The sequence below is a fragment of the Microtus pennsylvanicus genome, chromosome 1, assembly GCF_037038515.1.
Source record: "Microtus pennsylvanicus isolate mMicPen1 chromosome 1, mMicPen1.hap1, whole genome shotgun sequence".
Taxonomy (NCBI): domain Eukaryota; kingdom Metazoa; phylum Chordata; class Mammalia; order Rodentia; family Cricetidae; genus Microtus; species Microtus pennsylvanicus.
In genome coordinates this window covers 222652946-222671354 of record NC_134579.1, presented here as the reverse complement: position 1 = coordinate 222671354, position 18409 = coordinate 222652946, and the positions used below count along the sequence as shown (strand labels likewise).

The 18409-nt window shown below is 34.5% G+C and overlaps 1 protein-coding gene across 1 annotated transcript; it reads left to right on the top strand.

Moving 5' to 3' along the window:
* Positions 1-13397: 13397 nt before the first annotated feature.
* LOC142842720 (olfactory receptor 4C6-like) lies at positions 13398-14309 on the top strand. The gene has a single exon (XM_075959417.1). The coding sequence runs from the start codon at positions 13398-13400 to the stop codon at positions 14307-14309; it is 912 nt and encodes a 303-aa protein (XP_075815532.1).
* The last annotated feature ends 4100 nt before the right edge of the window (positions 14310-18409 follow it).

Below are 18409 nucleotides of genomic sequence, written 5' to 3'. Positions count from 1 at the left end.
CCCTGGACACATGATATCTTTTCTCCCCTGTGAGTGCCATCAACGACAACTATGGAAACCACCTAGTCCCAGTAGAATCTAACAGATCTTTCAATTCTATTGATCCTATTACAAGGTGTCTTTCACAGATATATATCTTTTGCTTTCTGTTCGGGCAACTTAGGAAACCTGCTTCATCATTTTAGTTTGTACATATTGCTAGGAATATTATATGATTAACACCCTTGGGAAAACCTTTATCAACTGGTAGGTAAAAGAAAAGATGTAAGTAATAATCAGTTAGTACAATAGTGCTTTAAACTTTTGTCTATAACTCACACTCCTTAATATCTATTTTTACACAATACGAACACACACATATGCATAAGATATTTGCTAGTTTTCTTTTTGCCACTCTGTAAATAGAATACTGACTTAGTTTATCAATAGACATATAGAAATGCTTAGAAACATTGAAAATTTTTAGTATAAATTATTAAAAACTCTTCTGAGAGATCATGGACATACAGTCCTATAGAAATAAAACTAAGTTGTGTTAATTGAAACCATCATGTCAGGGACTAATACAACATTAAAGTATTCAAGATGACTGGTTTTGTTCTTTTGAGAAGTATGAATGATACCTGGCCATTGTGGTGCATAAATATAATTCCAGTCATGGAGATTCTAGGTTGGAAGCACAGATTAGACAAATAGTGAACTATTATCTCAAAATATCAAAAATAAAGAAGCTAAAAGTTCTTCATGAGAATGAGCAGTAGTTGTTTGCTTGTCAGTTTCTGTAAATAAGTCTTAGTGAACTAATAAAACTAGATTAACTTCCCTTTGTTGGATATGTGATCATGTTTATAACCCTAGTCACTAAGCATTCCACTTCTCAGTTCCACTAAGAATTCTGTCTTACCTAGTAGTACATCAGAGGATTACAAAGGAAACAAAATATAAGAAAATGCTTGCAGATTGCTATTCAATAATTCACCATGAGTATTTTTCTAAGTTTCCCAGAGTCCGCTAGCCTCTGTTTATGCCTTCTGCTAACAAGTTTATAACCATCCCTCCTTTCCTCACTGCTTCCTTCCTCAGCATCACCCTTAGCATTCGTTTTATGCTCCTTCATGGATTCCATATTTGTCATAATTCAATTATTTTGATAATGTTTTTAAATTTTATATAAACCTTTGTGTTTATACGAGTAGAGTTAAGGATTTCAAATTTATCATTTTTGTATAATTTATATTGCTACACAACACACAGTAATGATTCAAATAATTAAATTCCATACACAAAATTAAATTGAGTCAGGAGGCACTAGCATGGTTGGTATGAGTTCTGTCTCCAGAAATTTAAATACCATCACCAGAGCCTTTTTGACATTTTTTTGGCATCCATGCTTAATACCCCATTTGCCACCCTTCATCTTTCCTATTTCAGTCTTACACACATTATGTCCAGTCAGTAACTGAAACTTACCTTGGTCTCTCAATTCAGCACTGATATCTCACCATCATACCCTATTTACATATTAAATTTTGGTGTCTAATTACATGAATTAAAATTAAACTGAAATCATTGGTAGTTCAGGACTCTTCATCCTGAGGCCACAATTGTCCACATAAATAAAGCTAAGATGAATTAATTTAAAAGACAAATCCAAATAATATCTCTGATTAATCAGGTCAAGTTTAAAATCGCTAATTTTATGACTACCACAAATTTCAGTTTTTTGCCATTCCTGTGACCTTGAAAAGTCATTTATCTACTGATCCACTAAATAAAACACAAACATTGTGCAAGTAAGATGTCTAATCCCATATCTAGATGATGAAAGACTCAGGTCCAGAAAGAAGGTCGCATGTGGATCCCTCTAAAGAAGAGCAAGGACTCAGAAGAGAATTAAACAAGCCAGTCATCCATTGGAGACCTATCTTTATAGAAATGGAGTTAACAATAATTTCAAAGAAAGGGTAAATGTTATGTTTGCTGTGGACATGTAGTTAACAATTATTTCAAAGAAACTGTAAACACTATGTTAGCTGTGTCCACAGAGTTAAGTAGGAAATGATTTAGTGGCAGGAGAAGTCTTTTACTTTTCCTCTACATAAGAAAAACTCCTGAAAAAGCAGCCAGCAGGTTTTCACAAAATCATTCATGTCTCCATGTCTCTCATTTGGTGGTATCTTGAGTTGAGATCATAAACCGTCTCCAGATTACATTTTCAAATAGCAATCATTAGTATGTTGGCTGTAATGTAATGTTTAAGGGTAAAATAACTCAGAGGGCACTTTTCAAACAGTTTATATTTTTAAGATGAGCATGCTTGCATCATTCCATGTGCATCCCTTTGTGGCTTTGTCTCCAGTGACTGAGTAGCTCACCATTTTACCAGTAAATTCCCATTGACTGTTAACATGCTCAGGGTTTTCCTGAGGGTATAGGATTATACTGGCACAAGTACAACCTGAAACTTCAAAATCAAAAACAAAAGCTAAAGGAAGAAACAAACAAACAAAAAGAAAAACTTTCAGGTTTTCAACAAACAGTAGATATAATCATCATAGGATTTAATCAGTTATCAGCTATGAATCATAATCCATGAGCCATGTGTTTGAAAATAAAGATAGAGTATATAAATATCCCAGCCACCACTCCAGTGCTCTGAGCCAATTATTTCTCCTGCATAACCTGGTACTCTGATCATATTATCAGTTTGTTATTGAAAACATTATTTAAAAAATCTCTAGAATTTACCATAGGAAAAGAATTAACAACTTGATCATATTCAGTCTTCAACATTTAATATTCTAAAACAGTAGTTTTCAACCTTTCTAATACTGTTGTCCTTTAATAACGTTCCTCGTATTGTGGTGATCCTCAAGCATAAATTATTTTCATTGCTACTTCATAACTGCAATTTGGTTACCGTTATGAATCATAATATAAATATCTTTGGTTTGCTATGGTCTTAGGCAGCCACTATGAAAGGTCATTTAACCCACAAAGCAGTCATGAGCCCTAGTTTGAGAACCACTGTTCTAAAACCTTTTCAGTTTTGAAAAACAATCATTTTTTGTCTATATCCAAAAGTAAGCAAACCATGATCCCTCCTACCCTCTGTCTGGATTACATTTCTGTTGCTGTGAAAAATATTATCCCTACTAAGGCAACTTTAATAGATAAAGGGCTTATTGGGCTGCAGTGTTACTATCATTGTGGAAAATCAAAGTGGAACCCTGAAGTTACTAGTCACATCCATAGTTAAATGCAGAAAAAAATGCATGCATGTGTCCATGCCTTTTTTAGCTCCTTCTCTTCATTTACAATCTGGAACGTAAAACAGGTAAATGATGCTGTCTACAGGGTTGGGTTCTCCCACCTAAATTATCTTAGTCGAGACAATAACCCACAGATGTATACCTTAATCCACTTAATCTTGATAAGCCTCTTTCAATACTCTCTTGCAGGTGATTCTAGGGTGTGGTAAATTGACAATTAAAACTAGCCATCATAGTTCAGCTTCTATTTTACATCCTACAGAAGTTTTACTAGTCCTTATTCCTTTATCCCAAGTCACTTCTGTTTCCTTTTCGAATATATAAGTGTATACACACAGACACACAGACAGACAGACACACACACAGACACAGACAGACAGAAAACAGACAGACAGACACACACACACACACAGACTCACATGTCTCTTGGGAAAAGGTATGTTTCAGGAATTTCTCAGCCAGTACCTTGAAGGAGTTATGGACTCTGTTCCTGAGAAACAAGTTTACCCACATGAAAACCTGTGGTTCTCATTTCTAAGGCAAATGTGTACCTGAAGTCACTAGTCACATCCATAGTTAAATGCAGAAAAAAATGCATGCATGTGTGCATGCCTGTTTTTAGCTCCTTCTCTCCATTTACAATCTGATGGAGGTGGATCTTGTATCTTATCTGTTGCTTCCATTGGTTAACTAATAAAGAAAACTGCTTGGCCTGATAGGACAGAAAATTAGGTAGGTGGAGTAGACAGAACAGAATGCTGGGAGAAAGAAGCTGAATCAGGCAGTCACCATGATTCTCCCACTCCAGACAGACGTAGGTTAAGATCTTCCCTGGTAAGCCACCTCGTGGGCTACCTAGATTATTAGAAATGGTTTAGAACAATATGTAAGAGCTAGCCAATAAGAGGCTGAAACTAATGGGTCAGGCAATGTTTAAAAGAATACAGTTTCCATGTAATTATTTCGGATAAAGCTAGCCGTGCGGGCGGCAAGGCCCCAGGAACGTAGCCCACCACTCTTATTACAACAACAATCTAAAATGTAAAACAGGTAAATGATGCTGCCTACATGGTTGGGTTCTCCCACCTAAATTATCTCAGTCAAGACAATACCCCACAGATGTATACCTTAATCCATTTAATCTTGATAAGTATCTTTCAATACTCTCTTGAAGGTTGTAGTGGCGTAAATGAATGGCAGACAGAAATTATAATAAAATATTCAGCTTTAATAAGGGAAAGACTTACAGAACCGAAGCTATCGTGGAAAACAGGAAAACAGAAGAGAAGGGAAGGGCGGGAGCACACCAGCAATATTTACTAGTAAAAAATATCCTCAGGGGACCCAGCCCTACAAGCAAGGTGATTGGCTGAGGCTACCCCTACAGCAGGTGATTCTAGGATGTGGAGTTTTGTATTCTTTTTGTCAGTATTTTGTGACTTAGCATTCTGCAGGCAGCATTTTTCTGTCTCAGCAGCTGCTCCTAAATACCCATTCAGACATTTATTATTAATTATAAATGTTTGACCAATAGCTCAGGCAGGTTACTAGCTAACTCTTACCTTTAAGATGACCCACATTAATTTTCTACCCTCTGCTACGTGGCTGTATTTTCTTTTACACAGCATGCTTATCTTGCTTCTCTCCATTTCTCTTGAAGTTCCCAAGACTCCAATCTTCTTCCTTGCAGTGTCCTGTGCCTGGCTGTCCTACCTATACCTCTTGACAGGTTACAGGCCAATCAGTTCTCCTAATAAACCAATCAGAAGGCATTTTGGCAAAAGCGCATCTTCACAGTTTATGAAAAGATTTTTCCATAATAACATTCTGCTGATTTTGGTTCACTTTTTTTCCCTTGAAAATAATATGAAATGCTGCACTAAGATAAACACAGATCACAGACGAAAATTTGGACTTTGAAATATGTTTGAGACTGATATATAATATGGGGCCTTGGGGCTGGAGAGATGGCTCAGAGGTTAAGAGCATTGCCTGTTCTTCCAAAGGTCCTGAGTTCAATTCCCAGAAACCACATGGTGGCTCATAAAAACCTGGAATGAGGTCTGGTGCCCTCTTCTGGCCTGCAGGCACACACACAGATAGAATATTGTATACATAATAAATAAATAAATAAATAAATATTTAAAAAAAAGAAAAAAGAATATGGGGCCTTTTGAAGTTGGATTAAATATATATTTTTTTGTATATATGCCTATAAGCCTTTGGGGGCCAGGGAGTAGAACATGGTGGTTTGAAACAAAATATTCCCCAAAGGAAGTGCACTATTAGGAGGTGTGGCCTTGCTGGAGGAAGGGTGTTACTGTGGGTTGGGCTTTGATATCTCTTTTCTCAAGCTTCCCTCAGTGTGACAGTCGGTCTACTTTCTGCTTCCTTCTGTTGAAGAAGTAGGCAGCACCATATCTGCCTGTACATCATCATATGCCTCAGCCCCACATCATGATGGTAATGGATTGAACCTCTGCCATCTAAATTGAATGTTTTCTTTGTAAGAGTTGCCATGGTCATGGTATCTCCACATAGTAATATAAATCCTAACTAAGACAATTACTTTTGTTTATATTATGAAGCCCATGCAATTTAACCTGGGCCATCTGTGTATTTGTCCATTGGATGTGGTTATCCATTAGAACCCCATTTCGTCAATAGAAGATCAACAGCAATATTTTCCCTTTCCCTGAAATGTTCAGTACCTTGTGTTCAGCACTGAATAATGGGGATCCTGGCTTACTTCTCCATCCTTCTCCATACTTACCTGCTCGTTCATAGCTCATACTTGTGCTCTATATTCTCTTGCTAACAGCCATTATCACTTGGTTGAAGAGAAATCTCCAGGAATTTTAAATATGAATTTCACAGATGGAAAAGAGTGTTGACCACTTTTTCCAGTATTTTGGGACCATTTATATCTCTTATTTAAGAACTATTTATTCAATTTACTAGCTCCTTGTATTCTTATATTAATCTTTTGAAATATTTTGGTTTTATTCTATATTAAATATGTGATTGTAATTTTAATTCCATTGTTTTTTGTTTGTTCATTTTTCCATTATAAAACTTTTTTCCTTACCTTCCTCTTTTAATAATTATTTCTTCCTTCTTTTTCTTTAAAATTAATTAATTACTGTATTAATTACTTTGATATAAGAGTCTGATATATCCAAGGCTAATGTAAGACTTTTTATTTATGATCTTGCCCTAATTCTATTGCCTCAAACTCTTGTTTTCTATGTTTATAAGTGTGGTCGACCATGTCTAGTTTTTTTGAACTCTGCAGGGGACAGTCTTTAAAATGTGTCCTTTCTTTCTAATATATATTAAAATTATTTCTCCTATAAATTTAAAAAATACTGTTAACATTTATTTTTATTTCTTTATTAATAAGTGTTTTTGCTTAACATTTTTATCCCTGAGAACATTTGTAGTAATTATTATTTTTCATTGGCTGCTGGAGAGGTGGCTCAGAGGTTAAGAGCACTGACTACTCTTCCAGAGGTCCTGAGTTCAATCTCCAGCAACCACATGGTGGCTCACAATCATCTATAATGAGACCTGGTGCTCTCTTCTGGCCTGAAAACATAATATTTTTCATTGGCTGTCATCTCTTATTTTACATAAAACCTATGACATTATCCACCTTCTTTCTGCATTTTCTTCTTCTGGATTTATCTTTGGATTTATTTCTGGATTTAGCTTCCCTTGTCTTCTTCTTCTATTTCTTATATTTACTATTCCTTCATCTACTCTTAATCAAGTTTTCCTTTTATTGAAAATTGATAATTTTATCACATATACTTATTATAGATTTCCTTCCCCCTACTCCTTCCATCATCTCCCTTCCTCCCCTCACATCTGAATCCACCCCACTTCTCTCTCTCATTAGAAAACAAAAGGCTTCTAAGGGACAACAATAAAATAAACTATAATATAATAAGGTAAAACAAAACAACACAAAAGAATAGGACAAAATAAATAGAAGGAATAGAGGTCTAGAAAAGACGTGGAGCTAGCGACCTCTGCGAAAGCATACACAAACCAGTGACCTCTGTGGTACCAGGCCCAGTCCAGTGACCTCCACAGGAGCAGGCCCAGGCTAGTAGCCTCTACCAGGGCAGGCCTGAGTCAACTTCTGCAGGACCAGGCCTGAAACAGTGACCTCCGGGGGAGTAGGCTCAAGTAAGCATCCTCAGTGGGAGCAGGCCTAAATGATCTCAGTGTTTGCAGAGCAATCCCTGGGAGAACCACGTGACCACTGGGAATGTCGAGTGACTTCTGGGGTTACTAGAATCCTGGTCATGCCTCCACACCTCCACCACCTTACTTCTATACATTTTTATAACATAAGAGTAAGACTGGAATAAATAGTTACTAGAAAAATTGACAATATACTCACACTTTGCAGTATGGAGATCTTTATTTTTATTCCATGATTTATTTTCCCCTTCTCATTTTAAGTTATTTTATGAAAATTGTGGGGAATAATTTTAATTCCATCAAATGGGAGGCAGAGGCAGGTAGATCTTTGTAAGTTTGAAGCCAGACTGATCTACAAAGTGAGTTCCAGGACAGACAAAGAAACCCTGTCTCAAAAAATCAGGAAGTCAAAACAAAATAAAACAAACAAAAAATAAAAACAAAGCAAAACAATAAAACAACCAAAGAACAACAACAGAAGAAAATGGCCATACCTATAGTCCTTCTATGACCAGCAATTTAAGCTATTTGTTCATGCCTAGTTTTAGTGTACAATTTTGAAGACAGTGTCTCATGTAATTTAGAGTAACCTTAAACTATGTAGCAGAAGGTAATGTTTAATTTTTTAGTCTTCTGATCTTCACCACTCAAGTGCTATGACTACAAGCATGTTCTATCATTCCTTGGCAGTAGCAGTGAACTTTTAATTGGCTCTTCATTATTCTGACACTTTGTTTCTTAAGTTTGAAGCTGAGAACCAGCTCCCCTCTAATAGAAAATGTGTGTGTGCCAGTAGATGTCCTTGCAGAACTTGTTAGTTATATACTCACTTTATTAATGCCAATAAAGCATTCTGAGGGTCCTTCCCAGAAAGTATATTAAGTTGTGTGGTATACAATTGTGTGTGTATGTGTGTGCATTTGTGTGTATGTGTAACAGACACAATTAAAAAATGAAAAAATAATGTATCAGAAGAAATATTTCTCACAGAGTAATTATGGTGTCTGTGGGAGACTGTAGAGATATGAGTAAACATTAGGACTGGATAGCAAACAATATAGAAGAGAAGTCTCAAAGCCATTTGCTAAAGATACAGGGATTTATCCCTCAGTGTTTCCCACTTGCATGCAGTTTAGCTATTTCAAAACTAAGTCCTCATGAATAAAGAGGAAACTTATTTACAAACTTTGTGTCTTGTCATGGTTTCAGGAGTGGGTGGTGTTGCATTGTGGCATAATAAGAGAAAAGCTAGGGGTGTTGAAAATGAGCCATGCTACTACACAGGACATGACTTGGATGATTTTAAACAAGGTAAATCATTACTTTCATATGCATGTGACAGAAATTGGAAATAATTTCATTTTAATTTTAACATAAGTGAAATTTTTCTTATCATAGGAGGAAGTTTCTAGTCTCAAACATGGCTCTTGCTTGAGGAATTCAATTGATAGATTAGCTTAGAATCATTTTGCTAGAAATTTATATATTATAATTCCTGTAAGTTTGATGATATCAGGTATTTGATGTTCAAACCATAAATAAAGCAAAAATACAGTAAAAAGTTGTTATGAAGATTTAGTCATCTACTGGAAAGAAGCATATTGTCTTGGTCCCAGGGAAGTATTTAAAACACCCTCCTTTTCCTCCAATCAATGGCCACCCCCAGAGAACACACTATTATTAGAGCTGCTGAACAAAAAAGGTTTGCATTCTGAATTAACATCTCCATCAGAGTGAGGTAAGGCTCAAGGGATCCACCTGGATGCAGCAAGTCTGCATCTCACGTGAGTAATCCATGCTCTTACTGTCCTGGTCAGACACAGGAAGAAATATAAAGTCATACAAATCCTCCAAATAAAGAAATCCATTCTACCAATACAAACAAGAGGACATAGAACAGGAACATGAAATAAATTGGTAAGTCTCCATTTGGATACTTCTTTAGCAATTGTTCTTAATTAGAGAAAATGTAGATACCCTAGTGACTTAGGTGGGTTATTTCTCTCTCTAATAGACCCAGAGAATCACAAAAACTTTTACGTATTTTGTTAAAATAATTAGGTCTATGAACTTGACCAGGATTTGTTAACTGGGTTAAAGTTTTCCCAGACACTTAAAACAGTAATCTGCAAACATTTCGCTGATGTCTGATTACTGTTAACAAGCTTGTCTCATGTGAATGAAGTTTTGAATTACAAAATATAGTTACAAAAAGAAAAAAGAAAGATTAAAGAAATAATCACACATTAAATGCAGATGATCTGATAACCTTATATATTTGTTTCCAAAAACACTTGCAGAAAAAAGTGATTAATAATCATTTTATTGTTTGGTTGAGCATTTCATGAGGGATAACATACAATTATTTTCTTTCTGAGATTGGGTGATCTCAGTTATTAAAACACATTTAAAGTTCACACATTTTCTTACAAATTTTGTGATTTCAGTTATCTTTAGAGCTGAATTGTATTCCATTTTATGTTTGTTCCCTATTTTAATTATTCATTCACATGTTCATGAGCAGGTAGACTGGACAGTACCTGTGCGTGATTCCATAATGTGGCGTTGCCTTACTGGGAGATCTGAATTTTAAATATGTTTTTCAATGTTTGAATATTCCTGCAAAATGTAATTCTCTGCAAAACTATTAAATTGTTGTACTTTATTTTTAACAAATGAATATTTGCTACCCAAATAATAAGGTTTAAAGTCTGTTAGAAATATACTTAACACATTCATAATTTTTAAGCTTCTACACATTACAAGGAATGTTAATGAATTGTTCCCAAATTTCAAAGAATAGCATTCCAGGAATTTGAAAATACAGATAAATTGCTCCCAACCCCAAACTCTATGCTACAATTCTAAAATGTGCCTTATTATTAAGTCAACATAGTCTAAATAAAAATGTAGTTTAGGTTAACAAAAATCTTATTATTTGTAAAAGAAACATACAGATGTATCTGTTCATCCAAAAGTCTGCCAACACTTTGATTTCTACACCTATCTACTTATGTGTAAGTGATATTTTTCCTAAATATAGAAAATGAGATGTTTACTTACAGAATCCTGTTCATTCTTTCATTCTAGCCTGGATTTAATCAAGTTTTCTGAGTTGATTTATTTGTGCCATTTAGAGTATTTTTAAAATTGATCCAGATTCTGGAAAGTAAATGCTCAAAAGACTGGTCATAAGAAATGTGCCTGCACTGGTGATTTGTGCTTTTACTTTTTCTAATTTCAATTTAATAATCTTTTTTCCTTCCTTGGTCTTTGCCTTCCAATAGTTCCTCCTCTGATTGGTATTCCCTTCTTTTTGCTTTGTTCATGTTTGTATTTTTTCTTGTTTTTTATCTCTATCTCATTTTACATCCTTTCATTTTTAATTTATGTGAATTTTTTCTGAATCAATCCTATTACAAAGCCCAGATTAACATTAGATCTGTTCTTGAGTTCTCAGTAGTCCTCATTGTCCGCTATGTTTGGCGAGTCCGGTTGATTGGGGGAGGGGAGGGAAATGGGAGGCAGTGGCAGGGAGGAGACAGAAATCTTAAATAAATAAATAAATAAAACATTAGAAAATCTGCCTTATTCATCCTAGTGATGATATTATATACATGTGCCAGTTTCCTCCTAATTTTAGGCCTCCTGGGTTACCTTTTCTTTTCTCATTATTTCTTTTTAATAACAGAAAAATGGAATATGTAATTATCTCTGACATTTATAATACTCAATACTATATAAGATTAAGATTGACTATTTTCATTTAGGGATTATTTTGTTTATGAAATTTGTATGTTATAAGAAGCATAGCTACAAAATATAATTGTTTATATTTGCCAGAATTATTCCAGTGCCTGTGATGGAGAAGGTTGCCCTAGTAGAGTGGGTAATGCCTGAGCTTCATTCATTTAAGACAGCAATTATGTAGTAGCTGCTTCAGATGACAAGGATTAGTTGCCTTTACATTGGTTTTATACATTTAAATTTCATGACTCATTTTACCCTAATAAATTTATCTCATTCTAATAAAAAATCTAGAGTTTCATGAAAAGAAAAATGAATTGATGGAATATTTATTAAAGGGATAATTTATCAAACTAATTAAAGGGACATATAATGTATACCTGAATTATCACAGGGTTTCAAAAATTGTAGATTCTAAAATTTCATTTTGAGAAAAAGTAATTACATACACAAACTCACACACACACATACACACACACACTTAGAACTGAGAGAAAAATAGCATCTACAGTTAAGTGTCAATTCGAAAGCTAGCGCACAGGACATCACTGACACCGTTACCCTCTATCACAACTGTTAATGAATTTATGGAAAATGTAACAGATGAAACCTCTTCTTTACTACATGAAATGTCTGAATAAATAATTTGGAGTGTTTTCCAACATATAAGGATAATGAAGGATGAATTGGTATAGCTTTTGAAGTAAATGGCTATAAAGAACAAAAGGAAGCACAGAAACAGCGCAGCCCTTTATGATGCTAGTGATAACAACGTTATTTTAGAAGTAAATGAGCTTGAAATTAACTCACAAATAAATAATCATGGAATTTATCCTAAAATTTTATTTTAAATTTTTCTTTTATGAACATTGTATTCAAGTTCATTAATCTCTATGATTATACACCTACACACATGAAAACTAATTAACAAAGACATTGCAATTTTGTTGATATAACAGAAAATTAAAATCACAAATTCTTATATAGTTATAGTGAATGCTATTTGAACAACTACTAAGTTATTTTGAATCCATGTCATTAATTAGCAATTCAATATTTCTAGATAAATGCACAGCTAAAAAATAAAACAGTGTTAATTAATTATGCATCTAAATGCATCTAAGGACTATTGAAGAAATCAACATTATATTCTATTACTAATGACTCAAAAATGTTTGCTTTCTAATCTGTGCTTCAAACTGTCTCTTCATCCCACCTGGGGCCCTTTTCTCATACTATTCCCTCTCGTGGAAATAATTCCTCATTTCTCTTCATCACAATCTTATATGGAGCTTTAAGTCATTTTTTGTTTGCATTTTTGTTTCAGTCATTTATTAATGTTGAAATTAAGCTTATTATTTTTCTCTTTTCTAAAGAAACAGGTCACAGCTAAAAAGTTTATGAAATACTGATCTTCATAACTAATCAAAGAAACTAAGGACAGAAATATATGGCAAAGAACATTAAAGAGAGGAATTGAAATTATCCTCAACTTCATTAAAATAATCATTCTAAGTGTCACCTTGGAGCTAGAGAGATTGCTTAGCAGTTAAGAGCACTACATCAGAGAGAGGACTGATATTAAAAATATATAAAGAATCAAGAAATTAGATGCCAAAATTCCAAATAATTCAATTTAAAAATGGGATACAGAATTCTCAGTAGACAAATTTCAAATGGCCGAAAGACACTCAAGGAAATGTTCAACATCATTAGCCATCAGGGAAATGCAAGTCAAAATGACTCTCATATATCATTTACACCAGTCAGAATGGCTAAGATCAAAAACACCAATGATAGCTTATACCTGAAAAGATGTGGACTAAGTGTAACATTCCTTCATTAATGATACAACTACTCAGGAAATAAGTAGTATGATTTCACAGAAAACTGGAAACTAACCTCAACTAACCTCAGGACCCAGCAATACCACTCTTGGGCATATATCCAAAGGATGCTCTATCATACCAAAAGAACATTTGTTCAACTATACTGTATAATTCTAACAACAAAAGCTTGGAGGGAGAATAAATGATTAAAAGCAAGTGTGTTCCCTTGATAGGTGGAAATACAAAATTAAAAACAACCACTAATTACAAACCATATATATTTATATTTATTTTAGGATTTACAAGATTCATTTGGAGCTCACCTAAAGCAAGATAAATGGGAAATCACAACAATGTGACAGAGTTCATTCTTTTGGGTCTTACAAAGAACTCAGAGCTGCGGAAACTGCTTTCTGCTGTGTTTCTAATCATGTATGTGGTCATGGTGCTGGGAAATGTGCTTATCATAGTGACTATGATCACAAGTCAGAGTCTGAGATCACCAATGTACTTTTTCCTTACATTTCTGTCCCTAGTGGATGTCACCTTTTCTTCTGTCATTGCTCCAAAGCTGATTGTAGACTCCCTTTTTGAGAAGACGATCATCTCTTTTGAAGGATGCATGACCCAACTTTTTGCAGCACATTTTTTTGGAGGTGTGGGGATTATCATCCTCATTGTGATGTCCTATGACAGATATGTGGCCATCTGTAGACCTCTGCACTACATGACTATCATGAGTCCTTGTATGTGTTGCATTCTTTTGGGGGGAGCTTGGGTAGGGGGTTTTGCACATGCAACCATTCAGCTTCTATTCATGTATCAAATACCTTTCTGTGGTCCCAATGTCATAGATCACTTTTTATGTGATTTGTTTCAGTTACTGATACTGGCCTGCATGGACACCCATACCCTGGGTCTCATTGTCATCTTCAACAGTGGGGTGATGTGTGTGGCCATCTTTCTTATTCTTATTGCCTCTTACATGACTATCCTGTGTTCTCTGAAAACTCACACTTCTGAAGGAAGACGGAAAGCCTTATCCACGTGTGGTTCTCACTTCATAGTTGTTGTGTTGTTCTTTGTGCCATGTATTTTCTTATATGTGAGACCTGTGTCAACCTACCCCATTGACAAGGCAATGATTGTGTCTGAGTCAATTGTCACACCCATGTTGAACCCCTTGATCTACACACTGAGGAATTCAGAGGTCAAAAGTGCCATGAAGAAGCTGTGGATGAGACAGTAGTTTCTGTTTGCTATCATGTAGCTATCATGTCAAATGTGCATGTGCTTTCCACGAACATTTTTTTCAAGAACTTATAAATCTGCTACTGTTCATTTTCTGCTGTCAACAACTGGGATATTTATTTAGAAAACTGCTTTTGATTACAGAATATCTATAATTTATTCATGTTCCTTCTTGCCACCATTTCATGGAATCACTTTGCCTTTTTAAAAGATTTTTCTAATTAATATTGCAGTTAGAACTAACATTGAAACATTCAGTCCACCACTTTACTTCCTTACACACCAGAGCAGTCAGAGCTTCTATATTGTCCTAAAGACGTGCAAGCCCTTTCTCTCCTCAGTGTCTTTTTTTTCTCCCTCAAAACCATCATCCTTGTCAGTTAATTTCTTACTTACTGTAAATCTTAGATAAACACTATATATTATTACCCTAGTAAAGCTTTACCCCATGACTCTATCCAAAGCATATTCCATTTCTTCTTTCAGATTATTCAATCTTTTCATTTTCTTCACAGTATTATTTTAAAAGTGCTTTTATCTTTCTATACCTTCTAACCTTCATTACTCTCTCTCTCTGGAGTTGATATCTGTGCAAGGAGTCCATTTTTGTTGTTTATGCCTGACATATACTAAGCTTTAACTGACATGATATCTCCAAAGTTATATAAATAATAGAATGTATAGGTAAAGGGAACAATATTACCAACAAACAATAAAAACATACAATTATTGAGATCATTAGCAAAGGTTTTTGAAAATTGAAGTCTACTGTGTTTCTTAGAGAATTCTTCATATTTGTAGTGGTTGAAAAATAATTAATTTTTTGATCCTGGAACTTTTTGAGCTGAGTCATTCCATGTTTTTGTGAGCCCTTCTGGTTAATTGTGTAGTACACTTATCTAAATGAGACATTGGCTATGTCAAAATTCTCAACTCCATATAAATAGAGCAAGTTTATAAATATACCCATAGTACCAATCTAGTTTGTAGTACTCTATGTCAGGAAAACATTTACTAAATTACTTTGTATGTGTGAGTGCATTGGGTCTATACAAACATGTGTTTGAGTACATGCATGTGTATATACTAGAGCGCACAGGAGAATGCTAGGTTTCCTTCTCTCTCATTTTCTGCCATATTCCTCTGAGACAGGGTTTCTGCCTTAGACTGGAGTTATGCCAGCAGCCAGCCAGCTTCAAGATACTCTGGGGTCTTCTTCCCAACAGTCCTAGGTTATGAGAATATCCCTGGTAAATTTAATGCAAATGTTTATGATATTTTTCTCTTGTGATATAGTTAGAATAAAAAATTAAATATTGAAAAAATATCAAGACTGCCTCTGATCATTGCTGTGACATATCTATTGTTGGATACTTCTTGTCAAATTTAGAGTAAGAATCAGACAAAAAAATCAATAAAAGAGAATTTGAAATGTAGTCTTACTACAAATATAATGAGTTAGAATTTGTGTAAAAGATGGTGTGGCTGTTTAAAAAAATGCATGCTTTTCACTGGGACAAAAAGAAAAGTAACCCTGAGATATTTAGGTGTTTGGTTTTACTACAACCATCACTTCCTCCAAGATATAAAACTGTAAACTTATTTGAAAGAACCACCATTGAGAGGAGAGATACTCAAAGAATCCTGCTGATAGAGATCTATATAAAGAATAGAATCTAGCCATCAAAAAGGCAGTGAGAAGACATGGGTCCACAAAATTTACAGCTACTTCATCAACTTCAGAGAAACCTCAGTATTTCCTTTATGATAAATATTTTTTTCCTTCATGTAGAATGCAAGGACTAAAATGTTATGGAAAAAATTACCTATATTTATTTAAATAAGAAGCTTGGGAGTTTAGACAATGTTAAGAGAGTCAGTTTCTCTGAGAATTAACTGTGTGAGGTTGTAAATGTGAAGTCTAAGCAGCAATTAATTCCAGTGAAACTGAAATTCAAGACATGTAAAGCACCTGGCAAGAATATCTTCAGGACATGAATGGAATCAACCAAGGAGAGGGATCATGTGGTCTATAAATATCAAGAACCGAAACAACACCAAGGAAATTCATATCATGATACCACATGTTCTGACCCTGGACACAGGATTCAGGATTTAGTATTTGTCATTCTAGTTTTGATACTGAAGTGACAATTTTGGGGAGTTCCTGTTCCTTGCTTTGGGAACAGCAATGTTTATTGGTGTCTTTATATATTGGAAACATTAAGTTTCTTTAGAATTTGTGGTAGATCATAGCTAAGAGTTTACATTGAGTATTAGAAGACATTTCTGAATAGTTTTGTAATTTAAAGACTCTGGGTGGGGCTCATGAAGATGAACTTAATGCATAAGAGATGAATGTAAGCTGAAATAGTTCAGAGTAGAACGTTATATCTTAAAAGAATGTAATTGAATGCAAAGTTGCTAAGGATTGGTAGCAGCTGTGAAAATTAATCTTCATGGGAGTAACAGTTCGGTAATTGAAAGCATACATTGAGTCCAGTACAATGGTCTAAGGAAACTAATTAAAATATTTTTGCCTGTATGTTAAGGATAACATATTTTACTTTCAGCGCTAGAAACTGAACCAAGGCCTTCAAAAAGCTAGGCAACCCTTTACTTCTAAATCTACATCACACTGCAAGAAGATACCATCTATGCTGATAGAATTTTGCTGGTCACTAGTTTTGTTGGTGCTATAGCTTTGGACTTTCTCTCTCAAGTAACTGAGAAAAAAAGTTTTGTTTGTAATTATCCAATGTAAGTTTGTAGCAACAGAAAAAGACCATAATACATAAGAGAATATCATCATGATGGACCAGCTTGTACTGGCAATTGATATCATGCTAAAATGCTTTCCTGATGAGGGTGAACTGTATGTTCTCAAACAGTCAGAAAACAATAAATGTTGGTACCATTTGTAGTCCTGGCCTCCAGCTGCTCTTCCCTGCTAGAGATCCTTACTTTCCTTCTGATATGAGTTACTAAAGACTGTGTCAAAGTTGATTATTGATATCTATACTGTATGGAGAACTGAAAATAAATAAATAAACCAAGAAGTAAATAAATACCAAGAAATCAAATATAGAATCCATATGGGAGGAAATGAATGAGTAGGGAGTTCTCCAAGGATAAAGTACAAATGGCTAAAATCCATGAAAACATTTATTATCACTTCCTATGCTTCATAATTTTCTCATTGTTGTGGCTGAATAAAAAAGATGGTTTAAAGTAAGAGGTGTTTATTAAGGCTTAGTATTTGTCAGAGCCATTCCTTCATGGCTGGGGAAATGAGCAGTAGGCAGGTGAAGAATCAGGAGCAGGACACATGCTGGTAACAAACACCCTTAGTCAGCACAGTGAGTAGGAATCAAGGCTGGGTTTTAACTCCTCAAGTGTCTTCTCTGTACATCTACTTGTCCCACAAAGCTCCAACACTTACAATATCACAACCACCTCAAACAGGGACATCTAAATATTCAAAAACATCATCCTAAGGAAAATATTTTATGTTCAAATCACACTGCCCATCAGGAAATGGAAATTTAAGATGGATCAAAATTCTTTCATATCCCAATTGGAATGATAGTCATTAAAAAAAACCAAATAACAAATACTCCTAAATATGAAAGAAAAAAGGGCAATAATGTACAAAGTGAACTGAAATCCAGTATATAAATTAGTATAGATATTCCTCAAATACTAAATATATGATATTCCTGTCCTGTTATTCTGAAAGATTCTAAGTCTAAAGAAATACTTCTACAAAGTCAATGTTTATTGCTGCACTCTTCACAATGTAAAGGTATTATATCAAACTAGCTGTCCATCAACAGAACGTGATAGATACATACACTGGAGTTACATCCAGCCACAATGAACAGAGCTATATTGTCTATATTAAGAGTATCATACTAAATCAAATTAATTAACACATAGACAAATATTGCATACATATATGGATTTTTATATAGCTACATGAATTGTGGATGTTTATATGGCAGGAAAATTAAATGAAAGTTAATTATTGGAATTAACTTTCAAATTATTGGAGTAATTGGAGGAGAAGCCAGAAAACAGAGAGTAAACTGGAGGTAA

Bases quoted from the DNA above. Each gene is read 5' to 3' on its own strand.
- LOC142842720 (XM_075959417.1), top strand. From the start codon at position 13,398: ATGGGAAATCACAACAATGTGACAGAGTTCATTCTTTTGGGTCTTACA.